The sequence below is a fragment of the Peromyscus leucopus genome, chromosome 3, assembly GCF_004664715.2.
Source record: "Peromyscus leucopus breed LL Stock chromosome 3, UCI_PerLeu_2.1, whole genome shotgun sequence".
NCBI classification, from domain to species: domain Eukaryota; kingdom Metazoa; phylum Chordata; class Mammalia; order Rodentia; family Cricetidae; genus Peromyscus; species Peromyscus leucopus.
Genome location: NC_051065.1, coordinates 100020657 through 100044618, shown reverse-complemented (window position 1 = coordinate 100044618; position 23962 = coordinate 100020657). Strand labels below are relative to the sequence as shown.

The following is a 23962-nucleotide window of genomic DNA, read 5'->3' as shown; positions in this document are numbered from 1 at the left end:
AAATACAGAGATTCCAGAGCTAAGAGAATGACCACACACACCTGCCCTCGGGCCACACACAGCTCCAGCATAGTCTTTGGGAATGTCACCAATCTAATTTTAGAGGCTCTGTTTCCCGTCTGCGGGGATGACGACAAACAGCATCCGACAGAGAAAGAGTTCATCTCACACATCGGGCTCACACAGGGTCAGGAACCTAGCTAAGCTCTGTCCAGGGCCAGCTGCGGGGGGGGGGGGGGTCTCCATTGCCTGGACTGGCCCCACCCTCCCTTCCCAACAAGGCTGCACCTGTCACAACTCTAAATTCCCACATGAGCTCACTGCCCTCCACTCCCACACACTGGAACTACTTTCCCCTCCAAATCCTAGCCCTGGGTGACTGCGGGTTCTTCTCCAGAAAGCCTTCCCAGACTGCCCAGTGTCCAGAATTGCTCCCTGCCTGGACTGCTGGTCCACCTTCAAGTTCACTAGTGCCACATGAGGCTCACGGAAGTACCTGCCTTCCACAAAGCATCTAGCTGAGAAGGTAGTGAAGGCCACAGCTTTAGTTAATTTACTATTATTATTATTATTATTATTATTATTATTATTATTATTAATTACTGTGTGTGTGTGTGTGTTGTGTGTGTGTGTATGAAGGTAAGATGTGCTATGGTCGCCGGGCGGTGGTGGCGCACGCCTTTATCCAACACTCGGGGCAGAGCAGCGGATCTCTGTGAGTCGAGCCAGCCTGGACTACCAGTGAGTTCAGAAAGGCGCAAAGCTACACAAGAAAATGTCGAAAAACAAAAAAAAAAAAAAAAAAAAAAAAAAAAAAAAAAAAAAAAAAAAAAAAAGATGTGCTATGGTCAAAGCACAACATCAGGAAGTCTTTTTCCACCTCTGTGTGGGCTCCGGGCCATCAGGCTGGAGTGTCAGGGCCCTTACCTAGTGAGCCATCTCAAGAGCTGTGGGCACATCTTCTAAACCTTGGGTTAGGTAGCATCTCATAACTAAACGTGAGCATTGCAAAACACTTAGCAATGGTGAACTTTTCTAAACCCAGCCAGGTATGGCAGGCACACCTTTAATTCTGGCACTCTGGAGGCAGAGGCAGGCAGATCTGTGTGAGTTCAAGGCTAGCCTGCTCTACATAGTGAGTTCCAGGACAGGCAGGGTTATGTAGAGAGAGTCTGTCAAAAAAAAAAAAAAAAAAAAGAAGAGAGAGAGAGAGAGAGAGAGAGAGAGAGAGAGAGAGAGAGAGAGAGAGAAGAGACGGGAAAGGATTTCTAAACTCATCAAAAAAATAATTTGGAATAAAACAGATAACAGCAATGCTCGCACATGTCCCTTCAGGAGACCGACGTCACTGCAGCCTTGGTTCTGAGCACACAGCACGCACACTCTACACTATGCATGCTGTCACGCCACCAAGCAAGGCCCACAAACACTGCCTCAAACATCTGGGCTTAGGTTCAAGACTGAATGCTAGAGACCCCAGGGTTTCTAAGTGCACATGCAAAGTTTTCTGCTCTTGTAGAAAACCTTAGCTTTTCCTACTACTTTCTCACTATCACTCTTCAGCATGGAAGTGTTGTGGGTATTCACCAGAAAGCACTGCTCAGACATGGGTGGAAGCCAATAGAAAGTCATCAGCCAGCGCGGGGCACACACCTAATCAACACTGGAGCAGAGAGGGATTCTGTATTCAAATCCTAAAAAAAAAAAAAAAAAAAAAAAAAAAAAAAGAAAGAAAGAAAGAAAGAAAGATCACCGGCCAGCAGCTACACTGAGTGTTCGAATTCCAATGTAGCCCCGAGCCTTTCTCAGGAAGAGCTTTTAAGCACAAAAACCATGTTCTGGGTTGACATACTTCAGTTACCAAGAACAGTTAGCCGGAAGCAGAACTACAGAAGCCAAAAGGCAAGGTTAGTACACTTAGAGACTTTCCCAGAACTATGCACTTTGATGGATTAGGTGTTTATTTTCGTTTTGGCAGGTGGTGCTGTCTACATGCTGAGTTTTACAGCCTGAATGGTACATTCCACCATGGAGTCAGTTGTGCTAAGGTCTGGGGCCCTGTTACAGTTAAGTACTAGTTTAGTATATCTCTAGATTATATTGTGTTCACATGTTTTATTATAATAACTGCTGTTTGGGTGGCTGACTTGAATTTCATTTTTAAAATATTAAATTAATTTTGATTTAGGATAGGACTGAATCTCCAACAGTTTCTAAAATGGCCTTAGACAGCCTTCTGCCATTTGGCGCTGTGTACTAAAGTGAAGTGGCATTCTCAACACTGATGGTTCTAAAATCCAAATACCAAAGCACTCTGCAAGATGCTGCTCTCTGTCCCGCAGGGTCAGATGCTCAGCCAGGAGGGAGTTATTCAGGTAAAACTAAAGCACATCCGTGTCAGCATGCAGATTTGCTTTCATCTTCAGTGACTGTAAAATTATATGTAAAACATTATAAAATTTTTAAAAAATCCTTTTTGTTCTCACTGTGTAGCCTGGCTAGCCTGGAACTTGCTATGTAGACCAGGCTGGCTTCCAACTCACAGAGATCTGCCTGCCTCTGCCTCCCTAGTGCCAGGATTAAAGACGTGCACCACCATGTCCAGTTAAAGTAAATTTCTTTATGAGCTATTACCAGTAAATATTTAATTTACCCACTTTATATACTTCTATGCCCAAAGCTGTATGCCTGCAAAAGACAAGAGATGCACCCAGTGCCCTCAGCAGCAAGCTGGGCTCCCCACCCTGCAGCACCACTTCAGAGGCACAATGAGAGTGCCCTCTCCTTCCTCAGGGATGCCAGACCATGCACCCAGGGCCAGCTTGAAGCACAAAGAAACAGTAATGGTGTAGTCTTTCTCCACGCTCTGAAGATGTCAAGCTTTGCAGGTGTTTCCCAGCCCAAGGCCCTCCCCGGGTTCTGATCCCTCCTTCTTCCCCACTTTCCCCACTCCAGGTTCACATAACCAAGGCTCCCTGCCTTACTCAGATGCTGCTGACCTAGTTCCCAAACAAAGGCTCCCCTGTGGGCAGGTCTGGGAGCAGCCAGCCCCTGCTCCTCGGGCCGGATTTCAGTGAACAGCACCAGGCGCTTGAGCCCACCGGACACAGCTGCACGCTGTTGTGGCCACCAGGGACCACTGACCTCTGTCCTTACCTAAGTCCTGTCACCATAGATCTGCCCAGGCTGTCTCCTGGCCACTTATGCCCACAGCCAACTGGCCCATCAAGCTTAGGAGGTCTTACCCACCACTCTATTACAAGGCTCGGATTCCCCCTGACAAGGAAGCCGCTCATCACCTACCTAAACGGAGCCTGCTTTGACCAGTAAGAGTTTGCTTCTGAGGGTTCCCTATTTGTCAACCCGACCAAAAGACAGAGAGAGAGAGAGAGAGAGAGAGAGAGAGAGAGAGAGAGAGAGAGCAGTCTGCTATCTGTTATTTCTTTTCTGACTTCAGCACATGGTTCTTACCTCAGGTTCTGCTCCTCCCATGCAGCCCTCCTTCACTGCTCCCTGCTAGAGGCAGCTTCTCCTTGTCTACCCACCTTCTGGGGGGGGGTAGCTGCCCCCACCAGCCAGAAAGAAGCAAGGATTCCCCCCTCTCCCAGCGAGAGGCTACAGGGAGAGACTGGGAACCTGCTCCTACCTGCTCCCCACAGCCTGCACTCTGGGACAGAAAACTCCTGGTCACCTGATCCTGGCACACCTTCCCTCCCCTGCAGCCTGTGCTGCTCTCAGGAGCCATGTCAGCCAAGTTCCTGAAGCTACAGCGAGGTTTCGCCCCAGCATCCACTGCTGGGTTAGGCCCATGAAAGGCGGTCTTCAGTAAGTAAATGCTGACAGAAAACACTAGCCTTCAGGAGCTGATTCCAGGGTCTATATACATCAAAAATGCACCGGTACCTTCCTGTTCCCAGGTCACCCTTGAGCCCACTTACCTGTTTCTCCCCATCGTCTCATGGTCCTTGACCACCACGTGAAGTTCTGAGCTCTGGTCTAGAGGAATACCTTTGAGGTCCCACTCAAAGCCCTGGAAGAAAAGAAGAAAAGGCAACTTAATCTGGGGCCCCAGAGTACTGAGCAGACATTCAGAATGGTGCTAGGGGATAAGCATGTAGATAGGTGGGTGGGTTGGTGGATGAATGGATGGATAAGTGGATGATGGATGGAAGGATGGATGGATGAATGGATGTTAGGTGGGGGGAGTGGATGATGGATGCTGTGCTGGCTAGTTTTATGTCAACTTGACACGAGCTAGGGTCATTGGAGAGGAACAAGCCTCAATTGAGAAAATGCCTCCATAAGATCCGGATGTAGGCAAGCCTGTAGGGCATTTTCTTAATTACTGATTGATGTGAGAGGGCCCAGTCCATTGTGGGTGATGCCACCCCTGAGTAAGTGGTTCTAGGTTCTATAAAAAAGCAGGCTGAGCAAAAAAAAAAAAAAAAAAAAAAAAAAAATAAATAAATAAATAAATAAAAGCAGGCTGAGCAAACCATGGGGAGCAAGCCAGTAAGCAGCACCCCTTCTTAGCCTCTGCATCAGCCCCTGCCTCTAGGTTCCTAACTTGATTGAATACTTCTATTGACTTCCTTCAATGATGAACAGTGATGTGGAAGTATAAGCCAAATAAACCCTTTCCTCCCCAAATTGCTTTTGGTCATGGTGTTTCATCCCAGCAATAGTAACCCAGACTAGGAAGATGCATAGATGGGTAAGTGTGTGGATGGATAGGTGGGTAGGTAAGTGAATTAATGGGTGAGTGGATGTAAGGGTGGGTGAATGAATAGATGGGTAGGATGGAGGGTAGATGCATGGGTAGCTGGATACTTGGATGAGTAGGAGGGTGTGCATGGACTATAGGTGGGTAGGTGAGTGGGTAAATGAATAGATAGAATAATGGTTTTGTGGGTGGGTAGATGCATGGATGGGTGGATGGGCTGATGGATAGATAGGTGGATACATGGATGGATGGGTTGATGTATGTATGTATGTATACCAGAATTCCAGAGCTTCAGAGGTAATGGTAAGAACTAGAGACAACAAAAAAGAAGAGGAAAGCACATTGCACTAGCCTCCTCTCCCATTTCATCCCAGGACACCAGAACAAAAGCACAGCAGTAAAAATGCCAGGTGGTCCTTCAGGGTCCTTCCACACCAAGTGGGTGGGATGAGTAAGCGATAAGTTAAGAAAGGCCAATCAGAAGCCCTTCAATGCTCCTCAAAGCTCCACTGTGCCTCACTGTGCCTCAGAGGGCCTCAGAGGGCCTCAAAGCTCCACTGTGCCTCACTGTGCCTCACTGTGCCTCACTGTGCCTCAGAGGGCCACGGGGAAGGCATCTCTACAGAAAGTTTCCTGAGGGGACAGAACCATGGGAACAATGGGGGGGGGACTTGGTTAATCCGGGAAGTGCTATGGAGAGGAGGTAGCTTTGGCCTATGAGAGGGAGAGCAGGCAGGCAGGGAAGGCCTGACTGGCCTGAGCTGAGAAGCAGAGATAAATAAAACAAAACAAAATGAAAACAAATCAAGCATTGGGCCTCCACATCAGCACACGCTGTGGGTGGGGTCTCAGGATAGAGCTGGATGCCTGCCTACCCTTCTGAGAAAGCTGCCTTGGGTCAACCCCCTGCAGAGGCAACAGAGGCAGGGGTGTGGGAAGGCAGTGGGGGGGGCAGTGGGGGGCAGTGGGGGAGTGGAGGGAGGAAGAAACTACTGTACCTCATTCCACACAGGGTTCACACTGTTCTTGATGACTTTGGTTCTCTTCTTCACCCCTGTGGGAGACAAAGAAGGGAGTGTGGAGACACATCCCACTGCAACCCATCCACCCTGCCGGGTTCATCTGCAGAGACCACCCCGCACCCCGCACCCCACTTCCCCCTTTGGACTCAGCTCCAAAGGAAAGTTCATGACACCAGCATGGCCTCTGAACACTGCCGAGGAATGCCCAATGGCTGTCATACTTCTCTGTTAGCTTTGGGGGCCACTTAGCAACAGTGTGGCAGAAGGACATTTTTGAAAGAAGATGTTCAATTGGCAGGCATGGTAGTGTGTGTCTGTAATCCCAGCACTTGGGAAGCAGACACAGGTGGACTTCTGTGAGTTTAAGGCCAGCCTGGTCTATAGAGAGCGTTCCAGGCCAGCCAGGATACTGCCTCAAAAAAAGAGGAAGAAGAGGAGGGGGAGGCAGAAGAAGAGGAGGAGGAGAAAGAAAAGAAAATGTCTGAGCTGACTTCTCATGGGTTAGGTCGTTATGGCCATTGTCACTCCTAGCCCTCTGTTCTCCCTGCTCCTCTGCCCTCCGCCTCCATCTACGCTGCAGGTTAACCCAGGCTCCACTGGATTAGGCAAGCATGCTGCCACTGAACCACCTCCCCAGCCCCTTGGTGACTTTCCAGACCTCTTGTGAAAATTAACACTTAGGGCTGGTGACCTAGCTCAATAGGTAGAGGCCCTGGGCAGTCCCAAGTACTACGTACACTAGCTGTGGTGGTCTACTAGTGCTCAGGAGCTGGAGGCAGGAGGACCAGCAGTTCGAGGCCAGCCTTAGCTACATAGTGAGTTTGAGGCTAGCCTGGGCTACCAGGCAGACTGTCTCAGACATTTTTTTTTAAATGATAAAAATAAAATTAATAAACAAACATGAATAATGTTCCAAGAAAATATTCAATTTCTCTTTCAAAAATACAAATTGCATTATTGCATTTACACAAAATGTCCAGAGCAAGCAAATCCATAGATTAGGGGTTTCTGGGGGTAGAGTATGGAGGAGGGGAACTGGGAGTAATTAATAGCTATGAGTTTGAGGGACAATGTTCTGGGATTAGATAATTGATTATAATATTTAACCTAAAATCACCAAGCATGCTCACTCTGTTTGTTCTGTGATACTAGGGATTGATTCCAGGGTTGAATTAATGCTAGGCAAGCACTCTATTTTGTAATTTTGAGACAAGATCTCATTTAGTGCCTTAGGCTGACCTTGAACTCCCTCTAGAACTTTAGATCCTCTTGTCTCAGCCTCCTGAGTAGCCGGGATTACAGATCTATGCCACCTGGCCCAGCTTAACTGGTTAAAATGATGGATTCAATTGTTTGTGAATTTTACCTGGGGTTAAAAAAGAGATTTAAAAAAAAAAAAAAAAAAAAAAAGCTTGCTGTCCCCTCTGAGACCTAGAAAGGGCTTATGGGGGGAAAAGAAGACGCAAATAACCCTATCTGGCTCATGAAGCAGGAGGAAAGCATGTGGCTTTGGAGTAGACAACTAGAAGAACTAACCCTGTGATGTCTGAGAGCTGACCCGTGTGACTGTAGGTGGCAGGCAATGGCAGCTCTTACGGAGCAGGGAGCACAAAGGCCTACTATCCCTACGAGCCTTGAAGGAAAGACCGTGCAGAAGACGCCCAGGGAAAACTGCCTCTAGGGCTGGATGCTAGACTGTGTGGGCAGACTGGGTTCCTAACAAAGCTGGGCCTGGTGTGCAGGTCTGCTCCTCTCAGGGTGATCCCCAGAAAAGGGCCACAGTGGGTTGACAATATCAGAGTGAGGAGGTCCCACCAAGTGTACTAAGCTACAGACCTCCCTCCCACAAAGACATACGGAACTACAGAGAACAGCAGCTAGGGAGAGACGGGCCAGAGGAGCTGATGGAGCTAGGCATGGCCACTCTGTTCAGACAGGGGCATGGACAGCTGCCCCTCTTCCCTAGGCAGCATCCAGAATGGTGTCGGACTGCACAAAAGGGGAAGGAAGAAACCAGCCAAGGAACCCTGGGCTCACTCAGGCCTTCAGCCCCTTCCCGCACAACCCACAAGATTCTCTGTTGAGAAGCCTGTGGTCTCCACCGGACCGCATGGACCACGAAATCTCCTCAAAGACCCGGAAGTGTGTTCCTGGAGCTGGAGCCCTGAGTCCTCCAGAGCTGAGCTGTGTCTGGCCTTAGCCAGCCTCCTGGGGACTGTGGAAGAGGGTGAGCCTCTGGCTCCCCTCCCTCCTGGTTGTAAACCACTGAGGTTGGGAGGTTGGTGAGCTCTGGCGATGCACAAAGCATGACCAGACAGTTCTTGTTCAGTCTGAGGCTTCTGGGTCCCAGAATGTCTGTCATTCTTCTCAGTTACTGAGGATCCCAAAGAGCTTTCATTTAGAAACTGAAACTGACGTGGTTCAAATATTATTTAGTAATCAATTCAGCTGAGCATGACTGTCATCCAGAGCACCCGGGAGGCTCTGGCAGAAAGATCAGGACTTCAAAACAGCCCGGGCCTGTCTCAAAGCAAAATTGATAATCAACTTAAAATAGTGGTAAGGGGCTAAAGAGATGGCTCAGCAGTTAAAAATCATGTACTGCTCTTCCAGAGGACCCAAGTTCTGTTCCCAGAACCCACATCAGGCAGCTCACAATCACCTGCAACTCCAGCTCCAGAGGCTATGATGCCCCCTTCTGGTCAGTAAGCACAACTGCATTGGACATGCATGTACTCCCATACAGACACACCTGAGAAACACATACTCAAAATTAATGAAAATAGGGGCTGGAGTGATGGCTCAGAGGTGAAGAGCAATGGCTGCTCTTCCAGAGGTCCTGAGTTCAATTCCCAGCACCCACATGGCTCACCACCATCTGTAATGAGATCTGGTGCCCTCTTGTGACATGCAGACAGAACACTGTGTACATAATAAATAAATGAATCTTTAAAAAAAATCTGAAAATAATAAGAAAAAAATATTTAAGCCAGGTAGTGGTTGTGCACACCTTTAATCGCAGCACTTGGGAGGCAGAGGCAAGTGAGGCCAGCCTGAGTACATGGACATAAAGAATATAGTAGTTGAGGGCTTGAGACATGGCTCAGTAGTTAAGAGCACTCACTGCTCTTTAAAAGGACCTGAGTTCGGTTCCCAACACCCACATGTCAGCTCACAAACATTTTTAACTCCAGTTCCAGGGGATCCAACACCCTATCTGGCCTCTGCAGGCATCAGGTGCATGTATGGTATACTTACATACATGCAGGCAAAGAGTCAGTCACATAAAATAAAAACAACAAATACTGAAAAAACAAAAGGATACAGTAGACATCTACACGCGAGCATCAAGGCCTTGAGTGATGCCAAAGGGCAGCAGTTTCAGCTTCCCCGACATGAAAGAAAGCATCAGGGCAAATGTCACCTCGGTGAAAAGGGTGAGCTGTTTAATGTTGCAGTGGATGTTGTTTTGACCTTGTCAATTGACTCCAAGAGTCTTGGGAAATTCATTAAATTTTCAGCCTCACTTTGCTCGTTTGTAAGAGCATAGTGATAACTCCACAAAAAAATTAAGTGAGATAGCGTATATGAGGTACCCAGCTGCCCTCAAGCTCATCAAAGTTGCATTTGCCTCCCTTCCCCACCCTCCCTTCTGTAGCTACTCTGATGCACCTATCCAAGTCTACGAACTCTAGTAGCATCCCATTGGTCACTCCTCAGGCAAACCCCCCTGCTGTGGGATGGTCTGTATGTCAAATTACTCTGATTGGTCAATAAATAAAACACTGATTGGCCAGTGACTAGGCAGGAAGTATAGGTGGGACTAACAGAGAGGAGAAAAGAAAGAACAGGAAGGCAGGGGGAGTCACTGCCAGCTGCCACCATGACCAGCAGCATGTGAAGACACCGGTAAGCCACAAGCCATGTGGCAAGGTATAGATTTATGGAAATGGATTAATTTAAGCTGTAAGAACAGTTAGCAAGAAGCCTGCCACGGCCATACAGTTTGTATGCAATATAAGTCTCTGTGTTTACTTGGTTGGGTCTGAGTGGCTGTGGGACTGGCAGGTGACAAAGATTTGCCCTGACTGTGGGCAAGGCAGGAAAACTCTAGCTACACGCCCCCATGCCCACGTCACAGATAGTTCTTCTCTGGGGCTCCCAAGACAGCTGGGACCTCAGGCCAGGGTAGCAGCTCACAGTGTTCTTCTCTATCCATATTGTGGTGATTTAAATAGGTATGGCCCCCATAGACTCATGTGTTTGAATGCTTGACCCACAGAGAGTGACACTATTAGGAGGTGTGGCCTGGTTGGAGTAGGTGTGGCCTTGCTGGAGTAGGTGTGGCCTTGCTGGAGGAATTGTGTCACTGTGGGGGTGGGTGCTGTGGGACATTGTTCTGTATGCTGTGAATATGAGTTGCTCTGATTTGGTTGATAAATAAAATGCTGATTGGCCAGTAGCCAGGCAGGAAGTATAGGCAGAATAAGCAGACAAGGGGAATTCTGGGAAGAGGAAGGCTGAGTCAGGAGACGCCAGCTTGCTGTCCAAGGGAGCAGCATGTAATGGCACACAGGTAAAGCCATGGAACATGTGACAACATATAGATTAATAGAAATGGGTTTAAGTGCAAGAGCTAGTCAGTAGTTACCCTGAGCTAATGGCCAAGCAGTTATAAATAATGTTAAGCCTCTCTGGGTGTTCATTTGGGTCTGAGTGGCTGCGGGACTGTGGGACCACAGGAGCCAGGTGGAACCAGGAAAACTTCAGCTATAGGTGGACTTTGAGGTCTCAGAATTTTAAGTTAGCTCAATCCCTGCTGCCTGTGGATCAAGATGTAGAACTCTCAGCTCCTTCTCCGGCACCATGTCTGCCTGCATGCTACCATGTTTCCCACCATGATGATAATGGACTAAACCTCTTAACTATAAGCAAGTCCTACTTAAAGGTTTTCCTTTATAAGAGTTGCGGTGGTCATGGTGTCTCTTCACAGCACTAAAAGCCTAACTCAGACACTTACATTGGTGCACTGACTAGGCTGTGAATTTTCAGAGGACAGACACCACACCTCTTCATATTACCAACCCCAGTTCAAAATGAGGTGCCTTAGTAATTGGAAATTAAGTGACCAGACCCTTTCTGAAGTTGCTGTGAGTTAACTACCTCAGCAAGGAACAGAGGCAGTGTTCTGGAGGACACCATAGCCTTCCTTACTGGCATGGGACAGTGCAGGTGACTGGAGAGGTCAAAGGAGGCAGCTTGGGGTCAGGGGCAGGCTGGAAAGGGCACCAGCTGTCTTCTCCAGGTTGGCCTAGGCCTGCCCTGGGTAGACCACTGGGTCTTTTTTCTTTTTGGCTCCATGTTGCTATGGCTCCCAAGGGAGTTGGGAGTCACTTGATCAGGACCCCTAGGGGCTATAAAGACAGTTCAGGTAAATCATTTGTCACGTGAGCCTAGAGACATGAGTGTGGACCTCCCAGTACCACGGGAAAAGCCGGACACAGTGATGTCCACCCCAGTGCCCCTAACCAGGAGATGAATGATGGAGACAAGAGACTTGCCAGCAAACAAGACAGACCCTGTCCCAAACAAGGTGGAAAGTGAGGACTGACACCTGATGTCCTCTGACATCTACAGGCATGCGGCATCGTGGCCTTAAAGAGCTTGGCACCTTCAAGGCCTCAGCTCCCCAGCATTGCACTGATCTGTGTCTACTGCAGGGTTTTGAGGGGGCAGGAGATGAAGGCTAAGTGTCCACTTCCCCTCCCCTATGGAGGATCTGCTTCCTGCGGCCTCCAGAAGGAACATGGAACATTCCACAGGCTGCTCTTCTTGAGTGGCCCACTAAGAAACTCATTTCCTGGTGCTCTCTGCTAACATAATTAGGCAATATGCGTGACAGCCCCGGGCTAAGTGTCTTTAAACCAGTTTCTACTTCCTGTATTCCCTGGAGATAAGGCAACAGAGGACTAGAAGAGCCTCCCGTGAGCTTGGGAGAGGCCACTTAGGGGACTACAACCCCAAAGAAGAATAAGGAGATATTGAGGCTCAGTCATAAAGTGAGCTGCACAAACATAAGGAACTGAGTTCTAGTCACAGAACACACGTAAAAAGCCAGGTACGGCAGCACGCGGTGGTAAACCAGTGCTGGGGAAACAGAGACAAACTCCCTGGGCTTGCCGGCCAGCCAGCCTAAGGGAATCGGGGAGTCCCAGGTGCTAGTCAGAGAGCCTGTCTCCAAAAACAAGACGAAAAGTTCCTGAGGTCCAAGGCTGAATCTAAGACTAACACATGTGTGTGCGTGCGTGCGTGCGTGCTGTGTGTGTGTGTTTGTACACACAGTATGCATAGAAATTTGAACTTTCTTTTTTAAAGGAAAGAAACATTGACTGGCTCATCCTGTGGCTTACAGGTACCAAAGGAAGGGCAGGCAGACACCCTTGCTAATCCTGTGCCTGGCCGTTGATTCTGGCCTTGGGAGATGTGGCTTTTCATCTAACAAACTCCAAAGTGCACAGCTCCTGTTGGGGGATGAGGGGGTGTAGGAGCTCCACAGATGCTCTGAGGATCCACAACAGCTGTAGAGAAGCCTGGGCTTCATCCAGACAGCAAAGCTCTGCTAAACACACACACACACACACACACACACACACACACACACACACACACACAAAGAAGGAGAAGGAAGGGATGGAGGGAAGGAGGGAAGGAAGAAGGGAGGAAGGAAGGAAGGAAGGAAAGAAGGGAGGAGGAGGAAGGAGGAAGGGAGGGAGGGAGGAAGGAAGGAAGGAAGGAAGGAAGGAAGGAGGGAAGGAAGGAAGGAAGGAAGGAAGGAAATGTGTGATTCTGGGTGCAGGGTACCTGGACCGGTCAAGATCACAGAGGCAGAGAACGATGGTTGGGGATCGAGAACTGAAGTTGTTTCCTGAGTGTGGAGCTCTGGAAAGTGTTCTAGAGATGAAAGGTAGTACCAACTGCACAACTAAATGAATGGGGTTTTGTTGTTTCGTTGGGTTTAGTTTTTGTTTGTGGGTCAGATTTTGCTGTTTGTTTGGAGGGGGTGTATACTAAGGAAGAAACCCAGGACTGAGCGCACGCTAAGCACACACTCACTACCTCTGAACTACACTCCAAAACCCATGAATGTGCTTAATACCGCGCTGACTTTGAACTCACAGAGATCAGCCTGCCTCTGCTGAGTGCTGAGATGAAGGAACGTGCCACCACACCCAGGCCATAACTACATTTAATACCACCAAATTTAACACTTAAAATCGGTTAAGATGATACATTTAACCAGGCATGATAGCACACGTCTGTAATCCCAGAATTTAGGAAGCAAAGGCAGAAAGTTTACTGTAAATTCGAATTAATGATTACATAGCAAGTTCTAGGCCAGCCAGGCCTACATAGCTAGACCTTGTCCCCACCCCACCCAAAAAGGAAAAGAAAGAGGTAGACATTATATAATATGTATCTTATCACCATCTTTCTAAAGTCCTTGGGGAAGGCCTGGGGACTGCTGGCCAGGGTCAGGGTGGACAGGGGGAGAAGGGAAGATTCGGACTCAGAGAACACATGGGTAGCTGCTGAGAGCCCCCCTAGAGAGAAAGCAGAGGCAGCAAGGAGTTGGGTATTTGGAACATGAGGACTCTACCAGTTCATAATGACTGCCAACCGACAGGATCGAGAATCCCCCTGGGTCCAAACTCTGGGCATGTCTGTGAGTGTTTTTTGGTTAGGCTGATTGAGGAAGACCTGCCCTCACTGCCAAACTGGATAAAACAGAGATGGCTAGCTCAACACCAGCTTTTCTATCTCTCTCTACTTCCTGACTTCTGATCCAGTGCGGCCAACCACCCCAAGGCCTGTGGCCATGACTTCTCCGCCGTGATGGATTATAGCCTCAAACCATGAGCCAAAACTTCCTCAAGCCGGCTGCCAAGTGTCTTGTTGCAGCAACAAGACAATGCACTAATGCAGAGGTGGGCGGTGGCTGCGTCTGCCCCCAAGCCAGGTGGCAGAACTTCCTGGCTCAGAGGCTACAGACCTTCTAATACCACAGCAGTCTCTTGTTCACCCCGCAAATATACGTTGTGGGCTTGCTACATGCCAGTGTTCTCCTCACCCCAATTTCCACTAGTCACAAGTCAAAGAAGACAACAGGAATCCCAGTGTCAGCAGACCACTGGCAACAGAGGAGAAAAAGACAAGCTTGAACCTGATGAGGGACAGCCGTGCCCTGTTCTAAGACCTACATGACTGTCACCCACCTCACCAGCAAAGCACTGCCCTTCCCACCTTCAGTCACCCCTCCTCATGTGGCTAACCCTGGCTGGAACCACACAGCTCAGGAAAGAGGCCCGGAAGAAGCCCGAATGATGGTTACGATGGCTGCCATGGAGTACGTTCAGAAAGAGGTTGCTCTTTAAACTAAGATTTCCACTTGGAACTGGAGAAGATACTCTCATACAAATTTTCTTGTTGTTGCTTCTTTAAGACAATCTCATATAGTCCAGGCTGGCTTTGAACTTACTATGTGGAGGCTGGCTTTGAACGCCTATGTTGCCTCTGCCTCCCAAGTGCTTGGATTATAAGCAAGCTCCACCCCACTCGGCTCTATGCAATTTTTGTCAATTAAAGAAACAAGCACGGGGCTGGAGAAATGACTCAGTGGTTAAGGACATTGGTTTTCCTCCAGAAGACATGGGTTTCATTCTTAACACTCACATGGTGGCTCACAACATCTGTAACTCCAATTCCAGGGGGTCCAATGCCTACCTCTGACCTCCACGGACACTATGCATACATATGATTTACAGACATACTTGTAGGTAAAACACACACATAAACATTTCTTTAATTAACTGAAACACTTATGGCAAAATGTTACTATTCTTAACACATAAAGACTACTTGTAACTAACTAAAAAAACAAATACTACCCACCTCCAAAAGGAGCAAATTGAAAGGTAATTCAATAGGAAATAGATGTTAATAGTTAATCTTGAAATATCATTAATATTACTTTTTTTTTTTTTTTGGTTTTTCGAGACAGGGTTTCTCTGTGTAGCTTTGCACCTCTCCTGGAACTCACTTGGTAGCCCAGGCTGGCCTCGAACTCACAGAGATCCACCTGGCTCTGCCTCCCAAGTGCTGGGATTAAAGGCGTGCGCCACCACCGCCCGGCTTAATATTACTTTTTAAGACAGGCTTTCAGGTAACCCAGCTGACTTTGAACTAACTCTCTATGCAGCCTAGAATGACCCTGAACTTCTGATCCTCCTGCCTCCACCCTCAAATCTGGGATTATGGGTCTGAACCACCACTCCTGATTTTATGCAATGATTGTGTGGACATGGAACCCTGGACCTTAGGGACGCTAGGCAAACACTTCATCACCTAAGTTATCTCCCCAACCCAACAAGTTCTGTTTGAACCTTACAAGATAGAAGTTTGCGTGATCTTGAGAAAATATGCCCTCAAACATGGCTGATAGAAAGTACTAACGGCGGATCTCAGCAAAGCCTCAGATGTGGCCACAGCAGTGCTGTTTCTGGAATTCACCCAAGGAAAGAAGGCAGTTAACACATGGACAAAGATGTAGCCATCAAGATAGACTTCAAGTCAGCAGTATAATTTAAGAATTGGATATAAATATTTTTAATGTGGTATAGAGCCAGGCATAGTAAGAGATACCTAGAATACCAGCAATGGGGAAACTGAGGCAGAAGACTCTTGAGAGTTCAAGGCCAACCTGGGCTGCATAGCAAGACCCTGTCTCAAAAAGAAAGAAAACAGAAAGAGTGATATGATCTAAATGCTCATCAAAGGAGAATTGACTGAATTAATCATTGTGTATCCACCAAATAAAACACTCTACAGACTTTCTAAAGAGCTATGTAGAAGAATGAGAACCGACACAGAAAGTATCCTTGGCTTATTTCTGTTGTTATGTTTTTTATTACTTATTTTTTTAGTTGAAAATAGATTTTGGTAGGAGCTGGAGAGATGGCTGAGCAGTTAAGAACATCCACATGGCTCACAACTGTCTATAACTCCAGTTCTAGGGGATCCAACAACCTCACGCAGACATACATGCAAGCAAAATACCAATGCACATAAATTTAAATAAATAAATTTAGAATATAGATTTTTTTCATACAGTATATTTTGTTTATGGTTTTCACTTCCCCAACCCCTCCCAGATCCTCCACACTTTCCGACCCACCTGTTCTGGCTAGTTTGATGTCAACTTGACACAAGCTAGAGTTATCTGAAAAGAGGAAATCTCAACTGAGAAATGTCTCCATAACATCCAGCTATAGGGCATTTTCTTAATTAATGATTGATGAGGAGAGGACCCAGGACATGGTAGGTAGTGCATCCTGTGCTGATGGTGCTGGGTTCTATAAGAAAGCAGCCTGACCAGCCATGAGGAGCAAACCAGTAAGCAGCACTCCTCCATGGCCTCTGCATCATCTGCTGTCTCCAGGATCCTACTCTGTTTGAGTTCCTGTCCTGACTTTCTTCAATGATAAACATCGCTATGGAACTGTAAGCCAAATAAACCCTATCCTCCCCAACTTGCTTTTTCATCATGGTGTTTAATCACACAATAGAAACCCTATGACACCACCCAAAACCCTTCTTTCTCTCCCTCATTATAAAATAAACAGCCATCTAAAAAAACAAAAAATAAGATAAAATAAAAACAAACCAGGAGCCGGGCAGTGGTGGCACTTTAATCCCAGCACTCAGGAGGCAGAGGCAGGCAGATCTCTGTGAGTTTGAGGCCAGCCTGGTCTCCAAAGCGAGTTCCAGGAAAGGCACAAAGCTACCCAGAGAAACCCTGTCTCAAAAAAAAAAAAAAAAAAAGAATAGGACAAAACAAAGAAACAGGAAAAAAAAAGAATCAAAATGCGTAAGAAACATATATAGATGCAGAGACTCACATACTTGTACACACAGAACTCCCATAAAAAACACAAAACTAGAAACCATAATACATAAGCAAAATACCTGTAAGGTTATATATTTTATATTTATATATATATAATCCCCAGATAAAGCATTATCAGAAAAAAAATTTTTTAAAAAAACCTCAAAAAATACCACTGAATTCATTTCAGTGTTGAAATGTCAGCTGGGCCTAGGGCCTGCCCTTAAGTGTGGTCTGTATACACAGTGACGCTCCACTGGAGAAAACTCATTTTTCCTTTGTGAGTGGTTATCAGTTGGAGACAACATCTGGATTAGGGATGGGGGCTCGTGCCCACTTCCCTTCTAGCACTGGGACCCCACCTGGCTTAGACCTCTGCAGGCCCTATGCATGCTGCCTTGGCTCATTTTTGAATATGCAAACTTTCAGGGGTCCTCTCCAGAGGAAGGCAGGGAGTCTGGGGAATTCTGGTGGAGGGCAGAGATAGCCATTCTATGCCTGGACCTGAATGACATTGCAAGGTATCCTGTCATGGTGTATCCATCGCAGCAGAATTTCTGCACCCTGCACTGTTAATATCTGGGCCCCACAAATCCTCGCCATGAGCTCTGTGGAGCCTGCGTCCCATATCCTGGGCTGTTGAGCAGCATTGCTGGCCTCTGAGCACTGCATTCCAGCAGCCACCTGCTCCCCCCAGGAATGTCAACCCAAAGTGTCTCCAGACATTGACACAGGTTCCCTGAGGGACCACATCACTTCAGTGGCCCTCCAGTCCATCTCCCCTGACAGGTGAGGCAGAAGTACTCCCTGGGGACAGATTATCCTATAAGAACCCCAGACTCTTGCCTGGGAGACAGAGGGGGAGGGGGAGAGCAATGAGCAAACAAGGGAGGGGCAGGGAAGGGGAGTAAAGCCTCCTGGGTTCCTGGCCAGGAATTCCCCAGGTAGGGGATGTGGCAAATTCAGGAACGTTTGAACTCCAAAGCACCAGGGGACTGATTTTGTCCTGGGATGCATCTCTAGTGAATGAAAATGGGTACATAAGATGTGCTCAATAAATACACGTGAATGAGGGATATAAATAATTGCATTGCAGGATGGAAAAATGGTTAGGGCAGAAGAGAGACGTCAACTGCTGTAAGAAAGGAAGCTGAAACGCTCATTCGTACAAAAAAATGGTCCAAAGGGTCTATGTGGGCCCAACTACTCAGGGCAACTTTGGTTAAGTAATTAATTGGTGAACACAAGAACAAAGACATGGCCAGCATTAATTAATAGCCTGTATTCTGAGGTCCTCAGCTGTGGAAGCCAGACAGCTCCGAGTCCAGCCTCCCAGAACCCAGAATCTATTTTTGGAGGCAGGTCCTGAAATTACATCTGAAGCTGGAATGCCCAGGCAACAACTGCAGAGTGAGCCCAGACCAGGCCCACATCTCAGCTACACGCTGAAACTACGCACAGCGCTCCGTGCAGGCTAGCTCCTCAGCAAGCAGGCCGCTGTCCCTCGCTGCTTACCAACCCTGACTGCGCCTCACCCAAAGAGAGCTAGCCCTCAAGAACAGAGGCCAGGGAGCTTTGGTAGTGGGCTTTGTTAAAGGCATACTCTAAGGTGGAGATTTCCCCAGCTGGGTGCTTCATAAACCCTGTGTCTTGTTCTAATGGGTAGGCATCAACTCAACCCCAGATTCCACGAAGAATGCCCTGGGCAAGCACAATTATTTCACCCATAGCATCATCTCCAAAATGGCCTGCATCAGATTTACATTAGAAGCTGGTTCTTAGGTCACCTCCAAGATGTTCTTGGGTGGTACCCAGAGCGTTTTTCGAACACACTCTACAGGGGACTCTCAGGTACCATGAAGTATAAGGACCATGCCCAGACTGAGGGAGGCTTGGGGCCAGATGGAGAAAGCCATATATATATTAGTCAACAGAGGACATTCCAGTGAATTATCAGGACAGGCGGCTGATTCTGGAGTCCTGGCCTCTGAAGAAGGCTGGGGAGAATGTGCCAGCAGACCCAAGAAGGTGCTGTTGCAGCTGAGCAAGAGACTACTGAAAGCCAGGGGGCTCTTAGGAGCCTCCTTGGAGAAGGTAGCAATGCAGACTCTGAAGTTAACTGTCTTCTCTGCTGGAGATGTTATCTGTGCAAGCAAACAGCCAGGCTCCATACAGGTGGGAGTGCTGAGATGGGGAAGGATGACAGGTGAGTCTATGCAGGGTACCTGACCCAGGCCAACAGCCAAGCAGTGCCTCAACAGCCTGGTCACCTATCTGATGCAAGAGCGGTGGTGCCCATGCTCAGTGCTGGAAGTTTTATCTGGTGTTTTGGTTTGTTTTGGTTTGAACCAGGGATGAAGCCCAAGCGTTCCATCATTCACGTTGGGAAAACGCTCTACCAGTAGCCCAGGATCCCGATAAAGGAAAGTGGTTGCCCAGCAAGCAGGAAGACCAAAGTTTGATGTTCAAACAAACAAACAAACAAAAGCCCAGCATTGAGGGGAGGCAGAGACAGATAAAATCTTATGGCTCACTGGCCAGCCAGCTTCAACAACCAGGCAAGTCCTAAGCCAGTGAGAGACCGTGTCTCTAAAATAAAATAGTGATTAGCACCTGAGAACAGAGATTATCCTCTGGCCTCCCATACATGTATGTACACATATGTATACATACACTACACAAAGAAAAGTACTCTACCACTGAGCTACATCCAACAACTGCCCCAACAATTTCTATATAGTGAAAGTCACCGCATAGAAAGTCACGTACTGAGTCTCTCATCTCTCACTGTTATTTGGGGGTGGGTGGGTGGAGTACTTGCAGAGTGGTTGGAAATCTTAGGTCCCTGGCGTCCCCACTGATGTCACAAAGGTTAACATCTTTGTGAAAAGCTCTGCCTCAGTTCCTCTATATGTGGCTATCTTTTTCTGTATTTTTCAATCCCGCAGAATATAGCTCCTTAAGAGGAAGCCCTCTCTCCTCTGCTTAGTTATCTTTCTGGGCAGAACTGGGGTCCTGACTCACCACTATTGTTCCTTCTCTCGATTTTGACAGGTCCTTCCTCTTCCCTTTCCCCTCCTGAGACACTCCTCCCTCGGGAATCTGCCTGAAGCCAGGGAGAAGAGGCATGCAAAGTGGAGGAAGGTGCAGTCTCCACAGAGAAACCCTTCTCTGGCCTAAGCAGCACATACAGAGGCTTAGCTCTTTGAATTTGGAAAACATCTCAGGCACCCCTCAGACTTCCTGAGTCAAAGCCATATCCACAAGTATTCAGTTCCTCTTCCTTCTGGTTGAGATTTGGCCCTTCCAACGGGCAATGTTCCGTCACGATTCATGAATGGATGGATGGACGTAACTTTGAAAGTGCACTGTTTTAAATGCTCGCACACCAGTTACGTGGCCCTGGTTACACCTCTACTTTCTGTGTCCACCTTCCCACCCACCCTGTGCCCGCTTCTCAGGAAGTGCCGGCATTTCTTCCTTCTGGGTGCCGTCTTAGGAAAGTAATAACAACTGGCTTAGCCTAGTACTTCCAGGATTTGCTGTTTCAGGTTTCCTGGCTATCAGTCCCAGGGTGGGATTTCTGGTCTGATCTGGGTCCACAGACCCCGAAATTGGGTGCAGAGAAACGGATGGTGCCCCAGAGTGGATGCAGTGGCCTCGGGGCTCTCACCTCGGAAAATCAGGCTGGCCACAGGGTCGCTGCGCCGGTCCTTCTTCACATTGGGGAGGTTGCTGGCCCTCGCCAGCAGGCAGCAGAGCATGGCTCAGCAGCCCAGGCGTGCGGGGAGGAGGGAGCAGGAGTGCGGGACACAGCCACTACTACGCGACCAGCGTTCAGATCCGGGATGGCCACGCCAAGAGAGCGGTCGCTCCGCTGCGCCTCGGCGGAGACTTGGTCAGCCCGAGATGCGAGGCTGCGCGTGGGACAAGGTACACCCACAGGGCGGATCCTCCCCTCCAGGCCCGCTTGGGTCCGCCCTCAGGGAGGTGGCCCGGGAGGAGCAAGAATGGAACTTATGCCCAGTCCAAGCGCGGGTGCCTTGTTCTGAGGGTCCCCAGGGAAGGAAACGAGTGGCGGGCAAGGACAGTGCGGGGTCTACGCCTGAGGCACCATGGGCCCAAAGGGCTGCACGCTGAGCGCCTTAGGAGTGCACACCGTGCATCCGGGTGCACCCAGACCCGACTGGGAGGGGGAATTCCCGGTGGCGCCTGGAGTTGTCTGGACTCAAATCATACCGCGCGTTCGCTGCCCATTCTATCTCCTGCAGCTCCCTGCTGCGACAATCTCTGAACTCCTCACCCTCTACAGTGGAGAAAGTTGCTTAAGTTGAGCCTTAAATTGTCTTGGTCCTTAGCACTCTTCTGCATGTTGTCTGATCCCTTAACAGCTTATGAAGGTCCTCCTCACAGGGCCTTGGATTCTCTGTTTTCCAACACTCCAGCAGGTAGCTGGGGAAAGAACATGGTCCTTCCCCTTCTTATTTTGAGGGACACAGCGCTTTCTGGGTAAATGCCACTCTGTGCATCCCACTCCACTCCCGCACCCTAACGGCGTGGCTTGACAGGGAAGACAATCAACTGAGGTGGATGCGTAGATGTGTGCGATCGGGCTGTGATTGTCAAGTTCCTCAGTCTCCGTCTCCTCTGAGAGCACACACCACTCTACCACTAAGCTAAAAACACCCCAGCCACATGCTCTTTTTGCAACTGCCTTTGAAAGAGCCTCCGAACTTTCTCTCTGCATTCTTTCTCCTCTACTCACTTGAACCACCCAGTCGTGGTTCCAAATCTCATCACACAACCAAAACCACAGATCCTATGAGCTCTGCTTAGAAATATGGCAAGAGGAAGAGGAGGGGGGGGGCTGCACAGAGCATGTTATCCATAAATAATTAGTTTTAAAAAGAAATGATTTAAAAACAGACCCCGATCCCATCCTTTCTCAGCTTATCGCCACCACTCTGTCTGAAGGCACTGCTTGTTTTGCCCGAGCTACAGTGTCAGACTCCATCCTTCTGCCCCTGCCCTTGCCTCCACCACCACCCTGGTGCACCCTCCACCCAGCGTCACCTGGCGTCACTCCTCCACTCAGAATCTTTCCAAAGTTCCCGTCTCACCTAAAGCAGAACCCAGAGCCCCTAGATGACCGTTAAATCCCCGCCTGACCCACCCTTCTCCAGGCTCCTTGCCCTCCTCAAGGTTCCTCAAACCTGCCAGGCCAGCGGCCTTCGGATCCTGAGAGCTGTCCTCTCTGACTGTAATGCCTACTCCTGCCCTTCATTTACGGAGCCCCTCTTGAAGGACTTCCACCGGCTATCAGTTTAAACCTGCAACACGTGCCCTACCTCCTCTTTCATGATCTGTTGTTGCTCATTTCATTTGTTTGTTTTTTGAGATGGGGCCTCATGTAAGCCAGGCTGGTCTTGAACACTCTTTGTAGGGAAGAATGACCTTGAACTTGTGATCTTCATGCCTCTCCTTCCTTAGAGCTGGAATTATAGGTACATAGCACAATGCCCAGTTTATGCAGTTCTGCAGCTCCAATTCAGGGCTTTGGGAGTGCTAGGAAAGTGCTCTACCTACTGAGCCACACAGCACACTATCCCCTCCCCCAAGGCTCCCTTGCATGGTTGCTTTTAGCACCGATCACTAGGTAATGTCTGCATCTTTTCCACCCTTCCCATTAGACAGCTGGGTGGGCGCTAAGGTGTTACAGGAATTTAGCAGAGTCGGTGTATCTGGGGTAGACATTAGAATGGTGAGTTGTCACTGGATCTAGGGTTGACATTAGAATGAGTTGTCACTGGATCTAGGGTAGACACTAGAGTAAATAGTTGTTTTCTAGAAGTACTTTGACATTGAAAATCATTATAGAAAACAGTAAAGAACCATCGTGGAAAACAGTTAGGATTTGTAGACTTGTTTTTCTGAGGAGGTGTTACAGCCTTTGCATGACTTTTGTCACAAACTGCTGCTGGGACACCTGAGGCTCTTGGGTTATTGTGTACTGTAAATGGTACTCAATAAAGGACCAAAGTCATGTGGGCATGTAATGCTTTCCTTTAGAGAGACATGTAGATCAGATTAGGGATCTTGGTATGAAAAAAATACTTTATGCAAAAAAACAACTTTGTACAACAATCAATAAATACGCCTTTGTATGGCAGGTTGAGGTTCAGTTCAGTTCAGATCATCAGAGGCTGGACCTTCCTGCTGTCACACAGGCCTTAAAATTTCATCTTGGAGTGGCCTCTTTCTTCAACCGACCCATGCAACATAGAACACCCTGACACTAAGGAGCCAGGAGAGTTTTGTTAGCCACTGTAGCCTTCTTAGCTCCTGGAACAGGGTTTTGCACATGGCAGGCTCTCTATAAATGTCTTCTAAACAGTTCACTAAGAGGACACTGCACCCCACACTTCTCACTGGTCACCTCTAGCTCATTGGGAATCAGCCACATCCTTCCACCCTGGATGCTCCACATCAGGGAATGTAGACAGCAGATGGCAGCAGCCACGTCTCTAGACACTGAAGACATGCTCTCAAGAAGAGGAAGGCCCCTAAAAGGGCCAGTGAGTCCCACTGGAGTGGGGCACGATAAAGGGAAGGGTAAGGAGAGTCGGAAGCTGTCCACTTTCCAGAATCTTCTCTAGCTGCTTGAACCCTCTCTTCCTCCCCTTGACTCTACTCTCCCTTGGCTCCTACCTCTCTCCTAGCGGAACCTAGCTGATGAGATGCCCACCTTTGGCTCCAAGCTGGACCTTGCCGTATCTCCTGCCAATGGCAGAGTTGCCATGGGTCTGCATTCTACATCGTTCTTGTGAGGGCACAGGCTTATATGTCCTGAACCAAGACACTGAACTCCCACTCCTGCTTCCTGTAAGTGAGGCAGCATGGAGCAAATTGCCAATGAGACCCAAAGGCACCAGGTACCCTGGACAGCAGATCAGACAGAGCGCTGAAACGGCCTGGTTCGGAGTGATGCAATGGGAGTGTGCAGTGCACGTACTTACCAGAACTCATCCTGTCTCTAGCTTTCAGGTGAGTGACTGCTCACTGGGAACTGTCATTTAAGTCTACTTGAGCCAAGAATGTCAGTTAATTGTAACTTAGATCACCCTTCTGAATACTCATAATGTTGGTATCGCCCAGGTGTCCACATCTGCTTCTGCCTGCTGACTGATGACATCTCCCAATTGGCCATGTCATGGTCACCCCAGCCACATATGGTCCATTACCCACACTGCAGTCACGAGTTCTTCAAGCAGAGTT

The 23962-nt window shown here is 48.4% G+C and overlaps 1 protein-coding gene across 14 annotated transcripts in view; it reads right to left on the bottom strand.

Moving 5' to 3' along the window:
* Positions 1-23962, bottom strand: part of Dysf (dysferlin) — a 242916-nt gene that overhangs the window by 210635 nt on the left and 8319 nt on the right. For 7 of the 14 annotated variants that reach the window (XM_037203839.1, XM_037203837.1, XM_037203843.1 and 4 more), the window contains exons 1-3: positions 20361-20610; positions 5722-5777; positions 3939-4030 (exon numbers count right to left, since the gene is read on the bottom strand). In XM_037203839.1, coding sequence (XP_037059734.1) covers positions 3939-4030; positions 5722-5777; positions 20361-20451 — 239 coding nt within the window. In that variant the 5' untranslated portion in view covers positions 20452-20610. Of the gene's footprint in view, positions 1-3938; positions 4031-5721; positions 5778-20360; positions 20611-23962 lie in introns of those variants that run through there. The other 7 variants (XM_037203840.1, XM_037203838.1, XM_037203844.1 and 4 more) reach the window with 1 other exon arrangement.